The sequence below is a fragment of the Lithobates pipiens genome, unplaced genomic scaffold, assembly GCF_037356315.1.
Source record: "Lithobates pipiens isolate NorthernLeopardFrog02 unplaced genomic scaffold, aLitPip1_a1.2 Scaffold_18, whole genome shotgun sequence".
Lineage (NCBI taxonomy): Eukaryota > Metazoa > Chordata > Amphibia > Anura > Ranidae > Lithobates > Lithobates pipiens.
In genome coordinates, this window is record NW_027507758.1 from 223,106,572 (window position 1) to 223,126,302 (window position 19,731).

A 19,731-nucleotide genomic window follows, 5' to 3' on the forward strand; every position below is an offset into this window, starting at 1 on the left:
CTCCACATAGGCAGAGACTTGCAGAGCTGTTGAACAAAGGGAGTGGGATGAGGCTGTGCTACGGATTAAACTATTAAAAAATGCCTTTTTATACGTTATGGAGTTAAAGCTGCCTCTACAATTTATTCCCCCCCACAGGCGGAATATGTATATAATTAGAAAACTAAGTAGAATTGGTGCTGCCCCTATCACTCACTAGTCATTCCATAAGCTTTACATAGACTCATATTTTTTGCATTTTTTCCAGGTTTTCCTTTTTAGTATGTTTTATTCTAATGATTTCACTTTTGATGTAAACAACTACCACACAGGTTATGATATATAAGGTGATTGGATGTATTTATAGAGTTTTTGGGTTTAACACAGTACTAGGTTTAACACTTACCTTTCTTAGCACTTACCAATACCCGCCAGGGGCTTTAACACAAGTTTTCCCCCAAAAAAATTTCATTCATATTTTTACTTATTTTCTTTCTAGTATTATATTTCCCTTTTATGTATAGTCTTGCATTTTTCTCATAAAATAGTCCTTGTATAGTATGTTGAGAAGATTGTTCGCTACTTGAGCTAATAGGGTCAGCACCACTTCTACTTAGTTTTCTAATTACTTGCAGAGCTGTGCTGTGAATAGACCAGCTCTCTGCTAATCTATTTATAGCACCCATCCTGACAAAATTCAGCCTGATTTTATCACAGTTGTTGGAGAACTTGTCAGAGGTTATCATGCTGATAAAAGAAGAACAGAGCACAAGAAAGCCCAAGGGCTTTGCATAGAGATAAGATAAGGTCAAATTTCATGAATCGGGTCTACATCCATTTTAAGCTCTCGTTCACACTAAACATGGCTTTGAAATTGTGTGCGAGTTCCCCTGAACTCGCGCGATTTCAAAGCCACATATCATTCCGACTTCATGGGCAACTTGAAAGATATCCGTGCGGGTTCATGTCTGTTGAAATCTCCCCGAAGTCACCTAAAGTAGTGCAGAAACTACTTTTAGAACTTGGTGCGTTGCCGCAAACTCGGCGTTGCATCAATTGGAACGCTCCTATTGCAATATGCTTCGATTTGATATTTGGCCTATCAAATCATGCCGATGTGAATGAGGGCTAAAGAGAAGATATAAGTACAAGAAAACTGGTTATTTAATACATTGTCTTTTAAGAAAGACAAGCACATTAATAATAAGTATTAACCACTTTCAGACCGGACCAATTTGCTGGTCAAAGACCAGACCACTTTTTGCGATTCGGCACTGCGTCGCTTTAACTGACAATTGCGCGGTCGTGCGACGTGGCTCCCAAACAAAATTGACGTCCTTTTTTTCCCACAAATAGAGCTTTCTTTTGGTGGTATTTGATCACCCCTGCGGTTTTTACTTTTTGCGCTATAAACAAAAATAGAGCGACAATTTTGAAAAAAACGCATTATTTTTTACTTTTTGTTATAATAAATATCCCCCAAAAATATATAAAAAAACATTTTTTTCCCTCAATTTAGGCCGATACGTATTCTTCTACATATTTTTGGTAAAAAAAATCGCAATAAGCGATTATTGATTGGTTTGCGCAAAAGTTATAGCGTTTACAAAATAGGGATAGTTTTATAGCATTTTTATTAATAATTTGTTATTATTTTTTTTTTACTAGTAATGGCGGCGATCTGCAATTTTTATTGTGACTGCGACATTGTCGGGGACCCATCGGACATTTTTGACACATTTTTGGGACCATTGTCATTTATACAGTAATCACTGCTATATAAATGCAGTGATTCCTGTGTAAATGACACTGGCAGTGAAAGGGTTAACCTGTGGGTGGCAGTGTAGGGGTTAAGTGTTCCTAGGGGTGTGTTACTAACTGTGGGGGGGTTGGGCTTTCATTTAGTGTACACTGATCTCTGCTCCAATCACATGGAGCAGAGATCAGCGTCACTAGTTGCTAGGCAGAATGGGAAAATGTTGTTTATACAGCATTTCCTCCATTCGGCCGCTCCGTGAGACGATCGCGGGGATGCCCGCGGCGATCGAGTCCGCGGGTCCCGCGACTGGACTCACGGGGGTCCCCGACCAGCGCGGGAGCGCGCCGCCGGCGGCGCGCTCCCGATGGCACGGCGGCAACGAATATTGGACGTACATGTACGCCAATATGCCTGCCCGTGCCATTCTGTCGACGTACATCGTCGTGCGCTGGTCGGGAAGTGGTTAAATAAAATACATTATTTTTTCCATTGACAAAAACACACAAGTACAATGCAATCTCCAAATTTGTATCTAAATATAAAATATGAGACTCAACAAATAGCACATAGATTAAGGCAGAAAATTGTGTATGCTCGTGAATTGACAAACTACAATACTCAATTTGTAGTTTTAGTATAATTAGTATGCTTTCATAACTGTTACAGATCATAACTTTGAAGTTAAACACCTAAATAATGGTCTCAAAGTTATTATTTTTGCCTTGTGTGTTTTTGTGAGTGGGAGATACACAAACTGTATCTGCAGGTGGCCGACTGTCTCATGAAACCGGTTTGAGCTGCTCATGAGCCTCTGGGCCAGTGCCCCTGCACGTTTCCATTGGTACACCCGAGAAACGATCCAACAGTGCGGCCGGCTGCTCCCATAGGTGATCAAAGAGTTAACACTCTTTAATCGAATCTATGGCCTTGGAGGCCTGGTGAGATGTCATAAACCCACTTCCGGCTTGGGCTGGAAGAAAACAATTTTTTGTTTTAAAGCGAAAGATCACATTTTGTTTTCTTTATATTTTGCATTAGAAGAGATTTGACCCCAGATCTCTCCATAAGAGGACCCGTCATCCTTATTTCTATTACAAGGGATGTTTACACTCCTTGTAATAGGAATAAAAGAGATGATAAAAAAATGAAAGGGGCAGTGTAAAAATAAAAAGTAAAATAATAATAAAGTAAAATAATTACACAGAAGTGCGGATATGCAAACCATATTCAAACCACACATGTAAGGTATCGTCGTAAAACGTTAGAGCGAGAGCAATAATATAGCACTAAACCTCCGCTGTAACTCCAAACAGGTAATCTGTAGACGTTTAAAGCATCACCTGTGGAGATTTTTTAGTACCGTAATTTGGCACCATTCCACAAGCATGCGCAATTTTAAAGCATGACATGTTTGGTATATATTTACTCTGCGTAACATCACCTTTCATATTATACAAAAAAAGTGTGTATTGCGTGTTTTTTTTTTTTTTCTAATTCGTTAAAGTGTATTTTTTCCAAAAAGCATTGCGTTTGCAAAACCGCTGCGCAAATACCATGTGACATAAAAAATCGCAACGAATATATGTATGTTTGAGGGTTAGAAATCATTTTCTAGCAAAAAATACTGATTTAAACTTGTAAACAAAAAGTGCCAGAAACATCTCTGGCCATTTCCTTTTTTTTTTTTTTCCCAACAAATTCCTGCTTGATTACAGATGTTACTCTAACTAAATCGCTCTCCTCATTCTCTGTTTTGGTGTTTCCATTTTCAGATGGCTGAACAAAAATGTGAGGACGTTCCAAACTACTGGACGTTACATGGACTGTGGTAACATTAATAAATATGTTTCATTACTATCTATTATTTACTTATCACTGACAGACCAGATGTTTTTGACCCTACATAAGACACTCTTTTTATGTGCAGCCTACAATGGCAAAGTGAAAACGCACCCACAAAGATCTGAAATAAAGTTTGCTAAAAGCTGTAATTGACCTGAATGGAACTGGATTTCTACAACAAAATGGATATTTTACATTATAAAAATGTTACATATTTATTTTATTGCTATAGTGCAGGGATATGCAATTAGCGGACCTCCAGCTGTTGCAAAACTACAAGTCCCATCATGCCTCTGCCTCTGGGTCTCATGCTTGTGGCTGTCAGTCTTGCTATGCCTCATGGGACTTGTAGTTCTGCAACAGCTGGAGGTCCACTAATTGCATATCCCTGATATAGTGGCTTGTCCAGCTGTGTGTATATTGGGGGAAAACTGTAAACAATCTCCCCTTTTAAAGTGGTTGTTAACCCTTACATAACCTTTATAAATACCCAGTGAAGTGACTGGCCTCAGGGGATACACAAAGATATAACAAATCCTCCTACATCTACATAAGTCATATCTGTTTATCTGCAGTCTTCTCTTCTCTACAGCTGTTCATAGTCCAGACATGAAATGGCTTGTCTGAGCTTTCCCAAAAGCAGGGGTTGGGGAGCTGAAGTTACACTCTGCAGAGCTCCAGTGAGGAGAGCTGAGAGCTGATTGGAGGGAAAGGACACAGCCCACCTTACAAAACACAGTGGAAACCAGCTCAGGTTGTCAATTACAGGCTGGGTGCTGTCTCCTTTTACTTCTTGGTGTCAGGAAAACTTGTCAGAAGTACACACTAAAGAAGAATATGCTTTGTTCATATTTCATGTCAGAGGTTTACAACCACTTTAGTTTGTTGCAGATTTTAGTACCAATTCACACTATTGCAGTGACCGGCATTTTTCTACTTTAGAGGAACACCAGTCACCGCTAGGACACACAGAAACAGTTGTTTTCTGTATGTCCTGTTCACACTGAAACGCAGCTGGAGCTGTGCTGCAGTGCTCTGCGATAAAATGCAGACATGCTTTGTTTTATTGCAGCGCACTGGACAGGATAAAATGTTGCAGTGCAGCAGCACAACACACTGTGCACTGCAAGTAAAGTTTGGTCGAAAAAAATGGAAGTTGCATTATGTGTTGAATTGTGCACCACCCCGCCTCCTACCGCCGTGCCACTGCACCCAGACAGCTACTGCACATTAAATTGCCATGGTTGCTGTGCGTTTATGTGTGAATTGGCTCTTAAGACCCCTTTCACACTAGGGTGCTTTGCAGGCGCTACAGTGCTAAAAATATTGCCTGCAAAGTGCCCTGAAAGAGCCGCTGCTGTGTCTCCAGTTTGAAAGCCCCGAGGGGCTTTCGCACTGGAGCGGTGCGCTGGCAGGACGCTAAAAAAAGTCCTGCAAGCAGCATCTTTGGAGTGGTGAAGAAGCTCCTGCCCATTGAAATCAGTGGGGCAGCGCGGCTATATCTCCGGAATAGAGCTGCTGCAGCAGTGCTTTGCGGTGGTTTTAACCCTTTCTCGCCCGCTAGCGCGGGGGTACAATCTCCCTGCTAGCGGCCCAATAGCACCGTGAAATTGGCGGTAAAGCACCGCTAAAAATATCGGTTTACTGCCGGCACACCCACCGCCCCAGTGTGAAAGGGGCTTTAGGCAAAAAAATTGTCATCTAAGTACCTTGGGTATCACTTATCGTGACCCCTGTACCTCACCTAATCACTGGAACCCGCCTGGTCTCTGCAGGAAACACAGTGACAAACAGTGTTTACCAGCTTATTTAATAAATACAGTGGGGGAGCTTTACTAAACCTGGAGCACTCCCAATCTGGCGCAACTGTGCATAGTAACCAATCAGCTTCTAACTTCAGCTTGTTCAATTAAGCTACAATAAAACCTGAAAGCTGATTGGTTACTATGCATAGCTGCACCAGATTTTGCACCTTTTCATTTTTAGTAAATCTCCCCCATTGTATTTATTTAGACTTGCTTTTTTATATGCAGTTCATATCTTCATTCAAAGCAACCTCACAAGCAGTGGCGGCTGCTGTGTTTTTATTATTATTATTATTATTATTATTTTTTTTGGGGGGGGGGGGGGTGGCAAATAACCACTCTCCCCTCCAGTTGGTCGGTCTATGGCATCCTCCCGGGACTTGCCCCATCTAGGTTGCAGTCTACTACTGGTGATGGGCAGCAGCTCCCGTGCCCTCTCCTCCTCTTCTGCATCACAGCAGCTCCTCCTCTTAAGGGTCCAAAAGCATCGCCTGTCTTTTCAGCCAATCAGGTGATGGGTCTCAAGACCCACTTCCTGATTGGCCGGGAGGAGGATCAGTGTGGTGATAGAGAATATTAATTTGCTATTGTCACACAACTGGGTGGGATCGGGGCACAGTGCTCTGCGCTCCGAGCCCACCCTTTCTTGAAGTCTGTCTCTAATTTCATGTTTCAAAAAAACACACCCCACTATTGCAATCCATGCATCTTGTGTAGATCAGGGGGCTGGAATGCATGGATGGGCGAGCGGTGCCCGTGCACCGCTAAAGGACGGGCCACCACTGCTCACAAGGGAAGTATAGGTTTATTAAAAGTGTTCCTGTGCTTTTTTTTTTTTTTTTTTTGTTTTACATATTCATTTTTTTTACCTTACCATTCATATGCAAGTACATTGGTTTTGTTTTTGTAGCATCATATAAGATAATAATAAGAAGAAATACCCAAAATTCAAAACATTTATTGTAATAACGAAACTCAACACCATAAACCTACTTTTACGGTAATAGTAATTATTTTAACAGTAACTGTTGTTATTTTCAGAATAATACTGATAAAACCAGAACAAAAACTATGTGTGTTACATCTTTGTGCTTAGATTGACTAGAAAAAAAGCATATATGTATTGCTTCAATAATGACAACGTTATTTCTGAATCAAAGCCCATAGCAGAAATGTATTTATAACATTATAACCAGTTTTGGGGCTTTAGATTTTGTATGCCTTTAAAATTATATGCTTATGTCCATCCTTTAAAACGGTCTCATTAGTTCCTATATTAATTATTTAGCCATTATATTTTTCAACTTTTTTTTTTTTTTTTTTTTAGGACTGATAAGGCACAAATGTGCAATAAATCCTGGCCCTTTGATTACTCTGAAATAAAGGTAAACACACAGAGCTTTCATTGTTACATGTTATTAAAGTGGTATGTTGTAAGAAATAAGAATTAAATATGTAAGCATGGTTTTCATATATTATTTTGTTTAGATACAGTCTTAAAGGATAAGTTTACCTTTTATAATAACTAAATAAATGCACATCTTTTTAAAGGTAAAAACAAATGTGCATTTATTTAAATTTTTTTACACCACAACCTGTAAGGCATTTCACCTACGGTCAGCAGATCTTGGGTACGGTGCCAGGCTCCTGCACAGGGGCTTCAGCTTAAATAACAGCAGTGTGAACAGCAAGCTTTTATGAAATTTTCAACAAACTTTTGAAAGGTTTTGTCAAGCCTTTAAGCCCTTTAAAGCACCCATTTTGGAAATGTTCTAACGAGATATCAATAGGAAGTCTGATTGTTACTTTAACCCTTTCGCTGCCAGGCCCTGTGCTCCATTTTGTATACTCAGGTGGCCAGACCATTTGTGCAATTTTTCCATTGCTTTCTTATTTTTCACGTATAGCTTACAAAGTTTGTAAAAGACCCCCCACCCCCCCAAACCATATATTTTATGAAAGCACGTGATCAGTAGAATAAAAAGAAGCTGCTACTGATTTCTAAGGTCCCACAATATTTGCGCAAATGTTTATCAAATCAATATTTTTGCAAAAAATCCACTAAAATCATGATTAGCAGAAAATACACAGCAAATTTCTTAATCGTACATCATGGGACACAGAGCCATAGTAATTACTATGTGGTTATAGGCCACCTTCAATTGATGGACACTGGCACACCCTAAGACAGGAAGTCCACTCCCTATATAACTCCTCCTAGTACAGGGAGTACCTCAGTTTTTTTTCGCCAGTGTCTAAGGTGTTGGTCACAAGTAAAGGTGTGCTGTGCTGAGCTCCACTGGTGAAATCCTTGCTGGGGCTACCTATGCAGCCGGATCCATTCAAAGTGTCTTTTTAGGCCGAATTGAATGGTACCCAGGCCTCGTGCTGGAAGAAACAAGGTTTAGCCCGTAATGCTTCTCTTGAGAGCTAGACCCTGGGATCCAGTGCTTTCGGTTTTTTCAGCCTTAAGTTTTTTTCTGGCAGGGTGTTTTACAGGTCCAGGAGTGTGGATCCCCTGAGGGTCTCCGGTTCCTGAAGGTTTTTTTAACGGAGCCCACCGTGAGAGGTGAAGATTGGGTCTGTTCATTTTACCACAGAAAACCCTGTTGCGGGAAAGGTAAGTGGAGACTTCTGAAGAATTTTAAAGTTTCTTGTGAATTGTCTCCTTTAAAAAGTAAATGTCGTCATGCCTAAAAGTCACCACTGGGGGCTGTATAGAGCATGTACCTTGTCATGCTTTCTCAGATCATGCTGTGTCAGAAGACACTGACAGACCTCTCTCTGGCTAGCAGTCTCAGGCCACCCCCCACCCAGACAAAAGCTCTCCCCCTCTTTCTGAGTAGAGGGAGAAATGGGAAAACACTCTTTTTTTTTTTTTTTTTTTAAAGAGGAGAGGCAGGGCACAGTGGGACGATGGAATGGCTGTGGTTTAGCGCAGCATTGGCGTGCAGCAACGTCCAGCACAGGGGTACTTTTTAAAGACTCAAATTTTTGCTGAAAACAAAAACAAAACTTTTTTTGATGTCTCAACCTGCACTAGCAGCAATTGGTGTCTGTCAATCCTTGAGATACCAGTCTGAACAGGTGCTCAAGGTTATTCCTGATCAGCAGGCCCAGGATTTAGCCAAGTTACCAGCAAATTATGTTTGGCAATAGACACCATGAGAGGTTCTATTCTTCAAGTCCAGCGCCTTATGCTTGGCTGGTTCATAAGCATAGAATTTTATGGTTGAAAAATTGGTCAGCCGAAGCTTCATGCAAAGCTCCTGGCTAGTTTTCCTTTTCACGGTGAACGGCTGTTCAGGGATAATTTGGATAAATACATCCAAAAAGGTTTTTGTGGAAAAAGTATCCTTTTGCTAGTTTTGGACAAGGAGTAAACGTATTTCATTTATACAAGCTCCTTCTCCAGTGCCAGGAGCATCTGCTTCCAGGCAGTTACGACGGCCTCCGCCGTCAAGTTCAAGAAGGAAACTGAAGCCTCCTTATGAGGGGGCACCGCCGCTCGCTCGCTTGAGGGGAAGACTTCCGCAGTTCTCAAGGGTCTGGCAGGAAGAGTGTCGGAGCCTACGGCCACATTATCCTACGAGCCTTGTCAGTACCTGGATGGGAGCCCGCCCAGGACTGGCAAGTGCCGTAGGCTGCAGATGGGCGACTTCCTCAATAACTCTAGGGTACAAACTTGAGTTCCGAAGGTCACTGTCTCCTCGTTTTCTCAGACTCCAGAGAAAAAGAAGTCTCTCTTTCAAGCACTGGACCATCTTTTTGTCTCAAAAGATTAATCTTAGTGGTACCCATGCAAGAGCAGGGATTGGGGTTTTATTTAAACCTTTTCATGGTATCAAAACCAAATGAGTATGTCAGACCCAGATCTCAAATATCTAAACTTGTTCTACATATCCACTCTTTTTTGATCAGTGGTCTCTGTCTTACAAGGTGGAGAACTTCTGGCATCAATAGACATCAGGGATGCATACCTCCATGTACCTATATTTCCCGCTCACCAGAAATATCTGCGTTTCGAGGTAGAAAATCTTCTTTTTCAGTTTGTAGCTCTGCCTTTCGGTCTACCTACTGCACCTCGAGTATTTAGGGCGGCACAGTGGTGTAGTGGTTAGCACTCTCACCTAGCAGTAAAAAGGGTTGCTGGTTTGAATCCCAACCACGACACTACCTGCCTGGAGTTTGCATGTTCTCCCTGTGCCTGCGTGGGTTTCCTCCGGGTACTCCGGTTCCCTCCCACACGCCAAAGACATGCAGGTAGGTTAATTGACTTCTGTCACAAATTGTCCCTAGTATATGAATGGGGACCTTGTATTATTTGATTCTTGAGGGTTGGGACCGATGTGAGTGTGCAATGTACAGGGATAGGGATAATTGTAGACACTCACTCAGGTTGAACTGGATGGACTGGTGTCTTTTTTCAGCCTTACTAACTATATAACTATGTAACTATATGTGCAAAGGTCTGGCCCCTCATGTAGCTGGAATAACGATTATAGCTTACCTAGATGATCTGCTCTTGCTAGACCAGTCGGTAGCCCACTTAGACCAAAGTATGATCTACAGTCAACTACCTGAAAGATCAAGGTCGGTTTCTCAACCTAGAGAAATCCTCCTTAAAAAAACTATCAAGGAGATTGGAATACTTAGTCTGATTATTGATACAGCCCAGAAAAAGGTATTCTTGCCCCAGGCGAAGATCAGTGCCATAAAGGAACTGATTCAGATGGTCATAGCAAAGGCGAATCCTTCTTTTCAACTTTGCATGAGGTTGTTGGGAAAGATGGTGGCTTCATTCAAGGCCGTTACTTATGCTCAGTTTCATTTGAGGCCGCTGCAATGTGTCTGTCTCCAGGGTGCACCGGAGCCTCAGTTGGTGGTTGATAACCAAGAATCTGCATAAGGGAAAGTCTTTCCTATCAGCTACCTGGAATATGGTAACAGCAGATGCCAGCCTTTTGAGTTGGGGAGCAGTCCGGGAAGGAGCGACTGTCCAAGGGACATAGTCCAGATCAAAAATGACCTTGCCCATCAACATTCTAGAGATCCTGGCAGCACGCTTGGCCCTGAGGGCCTGGATGTTCAGGTTACAGAATTGTCCTGTCAGGATCCAATCCAACATTACCACAGCAGTGGCCTATATCAATCACCAAGGAGCACGACAAGTCGTGCGGCCCAGAGAAAGGTGAATTGTATCTTGGGCAGAAAACAATGTACCTTGCCTATCGACAGTCTTCATTCCGGGAATAGAATTGCCCGGTCAGGATCCAGTCGGACAATGCCACGGCGGTGGCTTACGTCAATCAGGGGGGGTACGAGGAGCTCAGCAGGGTCGCTGGAGGTCTCTCACATTCTGCAGTGGGCAGAGCGTTGTCAGGGCTGGCTTATGCCGCGTACACACGACCGGACTTTTCGAGGGACTAGGTCCGACAGATTTTCGAAGGAGTTCTGACCGAGTTCTGACGGACTTTCCGAATGAACGGACTTGGCCACACGCAATCATACACACACTAACATACACACGAGCGGATTTCTCGGTAGAAACTGGGTCCGGCGGAGTTCTGGCGGAAAAATTTGAAACATGTTCCATTTCTAAAGTCTGTCAGACTTTTGCAAATCAAAAGTCCGCTGCAGCCCACACACGATCGAATGGTCTGCCGGAATTGTTCCGTCGGACCTTTGATGTTGAAAAGTCCGGTCGTGTGTACGCGGCATTAGCCCTTCCTCCTCTGGTCTGGCCGCTCAGCTGTCGGCTAATTGCCAGCTCTCTTCTGTCTCTTCAGTTACCAGCTGTTCCCCATGATGCTCGTCTGGCCTGCCTATATATATAAGTCTCCAGCTCATTTCTCCTTTGCCTTCACGTTTGGTCACATCACTAGGAATCATCTCCTGCTGTTGTTTCAAGACTGGCTTGCTAACATCCCTCCGGGCTTCCATCCTGCTTGCACTTGCTCTCCGTGGATCCATGAACTCTGGACTGGCTGATTACCCGATCTGGCTTATGAACTTTGGACTGGCTGACTACCCGATCTGGTTACTAGACTCTGGCTTGCTTGACTACGCTTTTTCCTATTTATCTTTTTATTTTTATTAATAAACAAGTGTGATTAGATTGTACTTCTGTCTCTGTCTGTTTCATGGTTCCTGACAAGCGTGTTTTCTCTGTCAGCCGTTTACATTCTTGGCGTAGAAAACTGGCAAGCAGATTACCTCAGCCGTCAGTTGCTGGATCGGGGGAGTGGTCACTGCATCCGGAAGTGTTTAGTCTCGTTTGCCTGTGGTGGGGCACACTGGACGTGGATCTTCTGGCCTCTCGTCTCAATCGGAAAGGTCCGTGTCTCAGAAGATTTATCATCGCACCTGGAATACTTGCATCCCTTTGTGTGAGGCTGTGGGGTGGCATCCGCGTTCCTATTCGGTATTTAGGATCCTGGTGTTCCTGCAGCGTGGAGTTGATCAGAAGCTTGCTTTGAGCACCATCAAGGGGCAGATATCGGCTCTGGCTATCTTTTTTCAGCAGCCGTTGGTGGCTCACTCGTGCGCACGTTTATTCAGGGGGGGTTCGCCATGTGGCTTCCCCGGTACGCCCGCCGTGCCACTGTGGGATCTGAATCTAATGCTCTCCAGAAACCACCGTTCGAGAACATTAGGGAGATCCCCTTATGTATGCTCTCTTAGAAGGTTGTCTTTCTGAGCTAGCGGCCTTGTCATGCAAGTCTCCCTATCTGATTCTCCACAAGGATAAGGTGGTGCTGCGTCCGCAACCCTTGTTTCTTCCTAAGGTGGGTTTTATTTTTTACTGCTTTTTACACATATTTATTTATTTTTTTTAGCAGCCCTGTCAGGGGTCTAAATAAACCTCTGATTTGTCACTGTTGAGACAGAGAATCCAGATCTAGGACACAGTCTTCAGCCTCCATCTCTGCAGCCTCAGTTGCACAGAATGAATGAATAGGAAGTGCTCTGAGGCTTCCTGTTCATTTACAAACTGAAGCATAGTAAATAGTTTACTATGCTTCAGTTATGAATGGGCACAGGCGTGATTGGTACCAATCACTCACTGCAGTCTCCTCTCCCCTCTCTTCCTCTTTTGACATGGACTTTGGCAGCAGCAGGAGCCTTTCAGCAAGCTTCTCAGTAAGCGGCTTGCTATGGGGACACACAGAATAGGAGGAACCAGAAGCTCAAGTGGGGGACCAATCACTCACTGTGTTCATTCAGGAAAGGAAGGGGCTGTAAATTGATATTCTTACCAGCCCCTTCCTCTGATCTCCATCCTGAAAGCAGCAGCTGGTGGGAGAGAAAAGGAGGGAAGCTGGCAATGCAGTGGGGGAGGGGAGTACACAAGGGGCCTGGGCAACACAATTTAAAGAGTAGCCTGGACAAAAAAGGCAGCATGTACAGTTAAGATTTCCTGTATTTTCCTCCTGAAGCCACTGAATGCCGGTGAGAGGGAAAGGAGGAGAAGCCAGCTTTCTGCAGCTGCAGGAGAAAAATACAGGAAATCAGTTCCTGTATATGCCACCCCTGCTGTCCTTCCTGTTCAGGTATAAAATCAAATGGGAAAGGGAGGCAGCACGGGTTGGGGACCATTCATGACACACAGCGGTTTCTCTGCTGCCTGCACACTACAAGTCCCAGCATGTCCAGGACTCGCCCCCTGCTTGCTTCTGCCACTCTCCCACATATGGGATGTCCTCAGTCCCTCTCAATGTGTAGAAAGGGGAGAGGAGGTCTCAGTCCCCCTCAATATGTAGAAGTCCCCCAGCCCTGTGTCCCAGACTGTAGAATTTTCTCAGCATCTTTCACATCTACAAAAAGAAAGAAAAAGTAAAAATATATATATATAAATAGTGTGAAAAACCTAAATAATGTGAAAAATCATTAGTGAAGCATACTTTCAAAACTCAAATGTCCAATAAAGTCAAAAGACATTTATCTTTAACTCAAATGTCCAATAGAGTGAAAAACAAACTAAAAAACCAAATAATCATAAAAAATTATGTGACACAATATAAAGCTCCATGTGAAATATGAAACAAAAAGTGATTAATCTTGTTTGTTCAAAACAACAATAATGATGCTTGACCACGTGGACCCTTCACCTCTGTAAACCAATAGTGAATGGAGGCTTACCAGATCACCAATGACCCCCTGTTAAGGGAGGTCAGTCTGCGCAGATACGATCACATAGACGTTTCGATACAGGAAGCCGGAAGCCGACCCAATCCTTCGATACAGGAAGCCGGAAAATGACCCAATCCTTCGGATATGACGAAATCTCCAAGTCCGCTCGGATCCTCTCATAGGCCTGGAGGAGGGGTGCTTTACCATTAGAGGAACATAGACGTTTCGATACAGGAAGCCGGAAGCCGACCCAATCCTTCGATACAGGAAGCCGGAAAATGACCCAATCCTTCGGATATGACGAAATCTCCAAGTCCGCTCGGATCCTCTCATAGGCTTGGAGGAATAGACGAGGCTGGAGATTGGGAGGTCAGTCTGCGCAGATACGATCACATAGACGTTTCGATACAGGAAGCCGGAAGCCGACCCAATCCTTCGATACAGGAAGCTGTTACAGCAATCTCCAGCCTCGTCCATTCCTCCAAGCCAAACCTGCAGACAATTCTGAGAGCTCCTGAGTTTCGGTGGTCATGACTATGACAGCAGTTTTCTAATGGTAAAGCACCCCTCCTCCAGGCCTATGAGAGGATCCGAGCGGACTTGGAAATTTCGTCATATCCGAAGGATTGGGTCGTTTTCCGGCTTCCTGTATCGAAGGATTGGGTCGGCTTCCGGCTTCCTGTATCGAAACGTCTATGTGATCGTATCTGCGCAGACTGACCTCCCTTAACAGGAGGTCATTGGTGATCTGGTAAGCCTCCATTCACTATTGGTTTACAGAGGTGAAGGGTCCACATGGTCAAGCATCATTATTGTTGTTTTGAACAAACAAGATTAATCACTTTTTGTTTCATATTTCACATGGGACTTTATATTGTGTCACATAATTTTTTATGATTATTTGTTTTTTTAGTTTGTTTTTCACTCTATTGGACATTTGAGTTAAAGATAAATGTCTTTTGACTTTATTGGACATTTGAGTTTTGAAAGTATGCTTCACTAATGATTTTTCACATTACCGTATATACTCGAGTATAGGCCGACCCGAATATAAGCCGAGGCCCCCAATTTACCCCCAAAAAAACTGGCAAACTTATTGACTCGTGTATAAGCCGAGGGTGAGACATGCCTGTCCATCCCTGTGTGTGTGTCCGTCCCTGTGTGTCCGTCCATCCCTGTGTGTGTGTGTGTCCATCCATCCATCCATCCCTGTGTGTGTGTGTGTCCATCCATCCATCCATCCCTGTGTGTGTGTGTGTCCATCCATCCATCCATCCCTGTGTGTGTGTGTCTCCATCCATCCATCCCTGTGTGTGTGTGTCTCCATCCATCCATCCATCCCTGTGTGTGTGTGTCTCCATCCATCCCTGTGTGTGTGTGTCTCCATCCATCCATCCCTGTGTGTGTGTGTGTGTGTCCATGTGTGTGTGTCCGTGTGTGTGTGTGTGTGTGTCCAGCCTACCTGTGTCCCGAGCCTCCGTCCCGTGCCTTGCCTCCTTGCCTCCGTCCCGTGCCGTGCCTCCTTGCCTCCGTCCCGTGCCGTGCCTTGCCTCCTTGCCTCCGTCCCGTGTCGTGTCGTGCCTTGCCTCCGTCCCGTCCCGTGCCGTGCCTTGCCTTGCCTCCGTCCCGTGCCTTGCCAGGATCGCCTCGGCGGCCATTCTAAAATTCAAAAGCCCCGCCTCCGCCTCCGCCTGTGATAGGCGGAACACTGAATTTCCCAGCAGCCTGTGTTCCGCCTATCACCGATATCGTCTCATCCTCGTACTACGGACGAGGATGAGACGATGTCCGTGATAGGCGGAACACAGGCTGCTGGGAAATTCAGTGTTCCGCCTATCACAGGCGGAGGCGGAGAAGGAGGCGCGGCTTTCAAATTGTAGTATGTCCGCCGTCTGTCTGCTCGATACGCTGATCGAGCAGTCAGACGGCGATGACTCGAGTATAAGCCGAGGGGGGCACTTTCAGCCTCAAAAAAGAGGCTGAAAATCTCGGCTTATACTCGAGTATATACGGTATTTAGGTTTTTCACACTATTTATATATATATATATATATATATATATATATATATATATATATATATATATATATATATATATATATATATATATATATATATATATATATATATATATATATATATATATATATATATATATATATATAATTTTTCTATTAAGTCACATTCATATTTAGAGGCTAAGCGCTGCACTTTTACTTTTTCTGTTTTTGCGTGCCCAGTATCTGGGTTATGGTGTTCAGCTGCTGATTTGACTTTATTTTACTAAGCGCAGATTTTTTTATTATTTTTTTTTTTAATCTTTCACATCTAACCTTCTCCCCATGTTCTGCTCTCACCTTCTCTCTCTTGAGGAGCTGCTCCATTGTAATATCCCTGGACTGCCTCCAACTGGGATGGCATTACCTCCACCCAGGCCCTCGCCATGACGTACAACAAATCGGAGGCGGGTCAGCGAGAGAAGAGGGAAGTGATCTGCAGGGACTGACATGGAGGTAGATGTGAGGGGAGGCAACGAGAGAAGCAGTGCCGGACAATCTTACAGAGGAGTATGGACAGGGAGGACATGGGGGCTGGGAGGCAGAAGGGAGAAAACTACCAATGCTCGCTACTGTACAGTAGTAGTGCATCATTGCTCCTACACTCAGCAGCCTTGTCCCGCCTGGCACCTGTGTGGAGGGGGGCATGGTCTGTCCTGTTACATTCCTCTCATACCGTTGTCTCGCTGCACACACAGGGACGCTCTGCTCGGTAACAGTGTTAAAGCTTCATGTCTATAGCAGAGGGGAAACCAAAAATACATTGCCTTCTGACAGTTCCCATTGATCTCTATAGAGCACAAATTTGCATTGCACTGTCAAAAAGATGCACTAGACCTGCACTGTGAATCAGCCGCACATATCACCCCACAGAACAGTTATCCGTATTGCTATGCACAAAACACATTACAAATCGCAGGAACACTTGTGGGTCGACGGGGCACTGACTCATTGGCAATCTACTTGTCACCTGCCCACGGTCGACAGGTAGATCATGATTGACGGGTTGCCGACCCCCCACCCTAGACAATAAAATGGTGTTAATTCTGTTCCGTTATTACCACAAAGGTCTAGGGAACACAAAATTTCTGTAAAAAACACACTCTTGAACGAATTTTAGGGCAAATAAACGCCCCAAATTTTTGGTTAAGGATAAAAGACGAGGTTGCACTGAGTAAATAGATACCCTATGTTTTCTATAGGCAACACTTCAAAAGCCCCTTATAGCTCATCTGTTTAGTGTTAAGAAGGTGGTCTTATGTTAGATTTATTGCTCTCCCTCTGATATGTGCCTATCAAAAAACCTGGTTTGTCCCTGTCTACACTGGCAGGAACCAGACGACCAAATGAGTGTCACAGCATACAATGTGAAGATAAATGGTAGAAAAAATGTATTTATAATTTACAAAATACACATACTATTCCAATCATGGACGATAAAACAACGAAATAACCTCCAGAGATACCGGTGTTTATATTGTCTCTGAATGTAACAACCTAGAGGACAACATCACATAAAACACTATACATACAACATAAATCAAAGCGTCCGAACGCCGAGAATCTTTGTGCGGGTGTCCCTGCCACGTCAAAACGACATTCTAGTGTAAGGCATAAATATCCCAATTCAGCAGGGGCATCTGTACAGAGGTCCCCGGAAGACTCGAGCCTGTTAAGTATAGAAAGAGATGGGGAGGAATATGCCGGCTATAATGACCACTAATCTAATATCCACTTACTAATTTGTTTACGGTACCATAAATATTGGCAACTAATGTTAACAATGACCATAATGTATATATTAGTAGTAGTTTACATCGGATATATGGCAGAAATGTATGGATATGTGAGAATCCAAAATTAGTGTTACTTATGTAAAGACACTCCAATATGATAGTATCGCTACCCGAATACTGGTTCCAAGTTTGCTGGGTCACTTATAGTATTGAACCGGATGTTGGGCCTGTATAATATCCATGTAGCATGCTTATATAGGCAGTATGTGCAATAGAAGATTGGCATACGATACCCACTCCGCAATACTATTATAACCACCAGGTTTTCCCGGGGAGATGGTATGTCCACTAATGTGATCTTATTTCTGGAGCCCCATAGGTAACAGTGTGGATCTGTTTTGGCGCTTAACAGCGCAACGTATAACCGCCTCTATATGTTCCGTTGACTGTATAAGGCTCCCTGTATTAAATATTACAGTCTCTCCAGTCGATCAGCCCGCTATCGCATCACAGGCTTGCTTCCGGGATCTGGCACAGAGCGGCGTCATGTGACACGTATGATGTCAACTCGTTTCGCAAAAGAAGTTGCGTAGCTTCGTCTGGACGTATGGGCAGGCTTTGTGTTGTTCCTTGTTATGGCATACCGCCACGAAAGTTACCCGCCCCTTATTTATTTGTTAAGGGAACATTGTGTTCAACGTGTATTGTCTATTTACAGGTTTTTCTATGTGTCTACTGTGCAAGTACAGCAAAGGGGAAAAAAAGACAGGAAGAAAGGGGGCAGGAGAGGCACAATGAGGAATAGAGAATAGAAAGTAGAAAATGGAAAATAGAAGGTAGGTAGTAGAACTAGACATGGACATTGGGGTATAAAAATCCCCGTGTATGTATCATTCTGTACATATGTTTATAATCAGTCACATCAAAGGCAATGAAACAGAGAGTAAAGGGCAAAGTATAGAAGACCCTAATCGAGACAAAAATTTAAATAAACAAAAACAATCACAAAGACTGAGACCAAAACATAAAAACAAAACTACAGATATAGGTACAGATCCTACACTGCATCTTTATAAGATATATCTGGATAACATGTCTGAGGTCTTGTCTAAATGTCATTAGTGGGGGAGGGGCGGGGCAAAATCAATATTTTTATATATGGTAAACATACTGTCTTTATTTGTGATATTAATTCAGATGGATACATAATAATCCACATTGGCATTTTAGATTCTGTTACGTTTCCAAAAAGGCTTGGAGGTTTAATTCTGTGTTTATACCCAATGGACTCAAACTTTTTAAATGGTAAATCCACCATTTTTATTTTTGCAACAATATACGATTGAAATCTCCTCGTCTTGGGGGAAATTTCAGCATATAAATGCCTTTTACTGTCATACTTTCCAGTTTGCCATCGTGGTATTGGGTAAATTGTTTGGCTAGGGGTTTTTCAGGGTCTTTTGCTTTTATCTCTCGCATATGCTCCCCTATCCTGATTCTTAAGGTACTTTTAGTCTTGCCAACATACATTTTTTGCAGGGGCATGTTATCATTTAGACCACTTTGTGCCAGTCTGACTGGGCTGTGAGATGTTCAGCCTGGCCACAGGGGGGCGCTGTCTCTGGTGGCAGGCGTGGAACTATGGTCTGGTTGGGCGTTTAATTTACTCTCTCTCGGAGTCAGGTCATTGGGAGTGACCCTCACGCTGTGCCCTCTGGGAGAGGGTATTTAAGATGCGGACGTCTCGGGGTTTTGGTCCAGTATGCTGTGCTGATTACATGGTCCTGGTCCTCCTGACTAGCCCCCAGGAAGGCTATGGCCTGGGGTGCAGATCCACCCGACTTTAATGCCTCGAGGTTTGCTAGCCCAAGGCAAGGGAACTAAGGAAGGATTCCAAGGTGGATGGGTGCTGTCTCCGGTTCGGGAGAGACCCATTGAACTTCGAGCATTCCAGGGGAGGACTCTTTAGAAGAATACCATGTGTGAGTTTGGTTTTCTTAACAAGAGCCTGAAAGGGCTGAAGTAAGCGAGAGAATCCGGTCTTGTGGATATTGCCATACAGGCTGAAAGATCCAGGTATCCTACAAGTGTTCTACAGCTTAGATTACCTATGTGTTCTGCAACAACGTCAGTGATTAAAGACTTTGTTCCTGAATAAACACCTGGTTGGCTGCTAGGCCTTGTGAGAGAGGGACTGTCCAACCTGAGTGTTCATCCAACTGCGAATGGCTATTCTCTGAATGCAGTCAAAGCAAGCGCATTTCTTTTACGTTTATAGACTTTGACATTGAGAGTACCTGAATTCCTTCCCAACCCTCTGATCCCAAGTTAAAGACTGTTCAATGGTTGAAGTTTGATCGAATAGCCTTAAAAGAACTACAAGACGCTAAAGGGATAGTAAATAAAAGGAGTGACAAGGG

General features: G+C 43.6%; 1 protein-coding gene across 2 annotated transcripts in view; it reads left to right on the forward strand.

Annotated features, from left to right (window-relative positions):
* Positions 1-19,731, forward strand: part of RNASET2 (ribonuclease T2) — a 108,532-nt gene that overhangs the window by 26,265 nt on the left and 62,536 nt on the right. For both annotated transcript variants that reach the window (XM_077486628.1, XM_077486626.1), the window contains 2 exons: positions 3,511-3,566; positions 6,713-6,770. In XM_077486628.1, the coding sequence (XP_077342754.1) occupies positions 3,511-3,566; positions 6,713-6,770 (114 nt within the window). The remainder of the gene's footprint in view (positions 1-3,510; positions 3,567-6,712; positions 6,771-19,731) is intronic.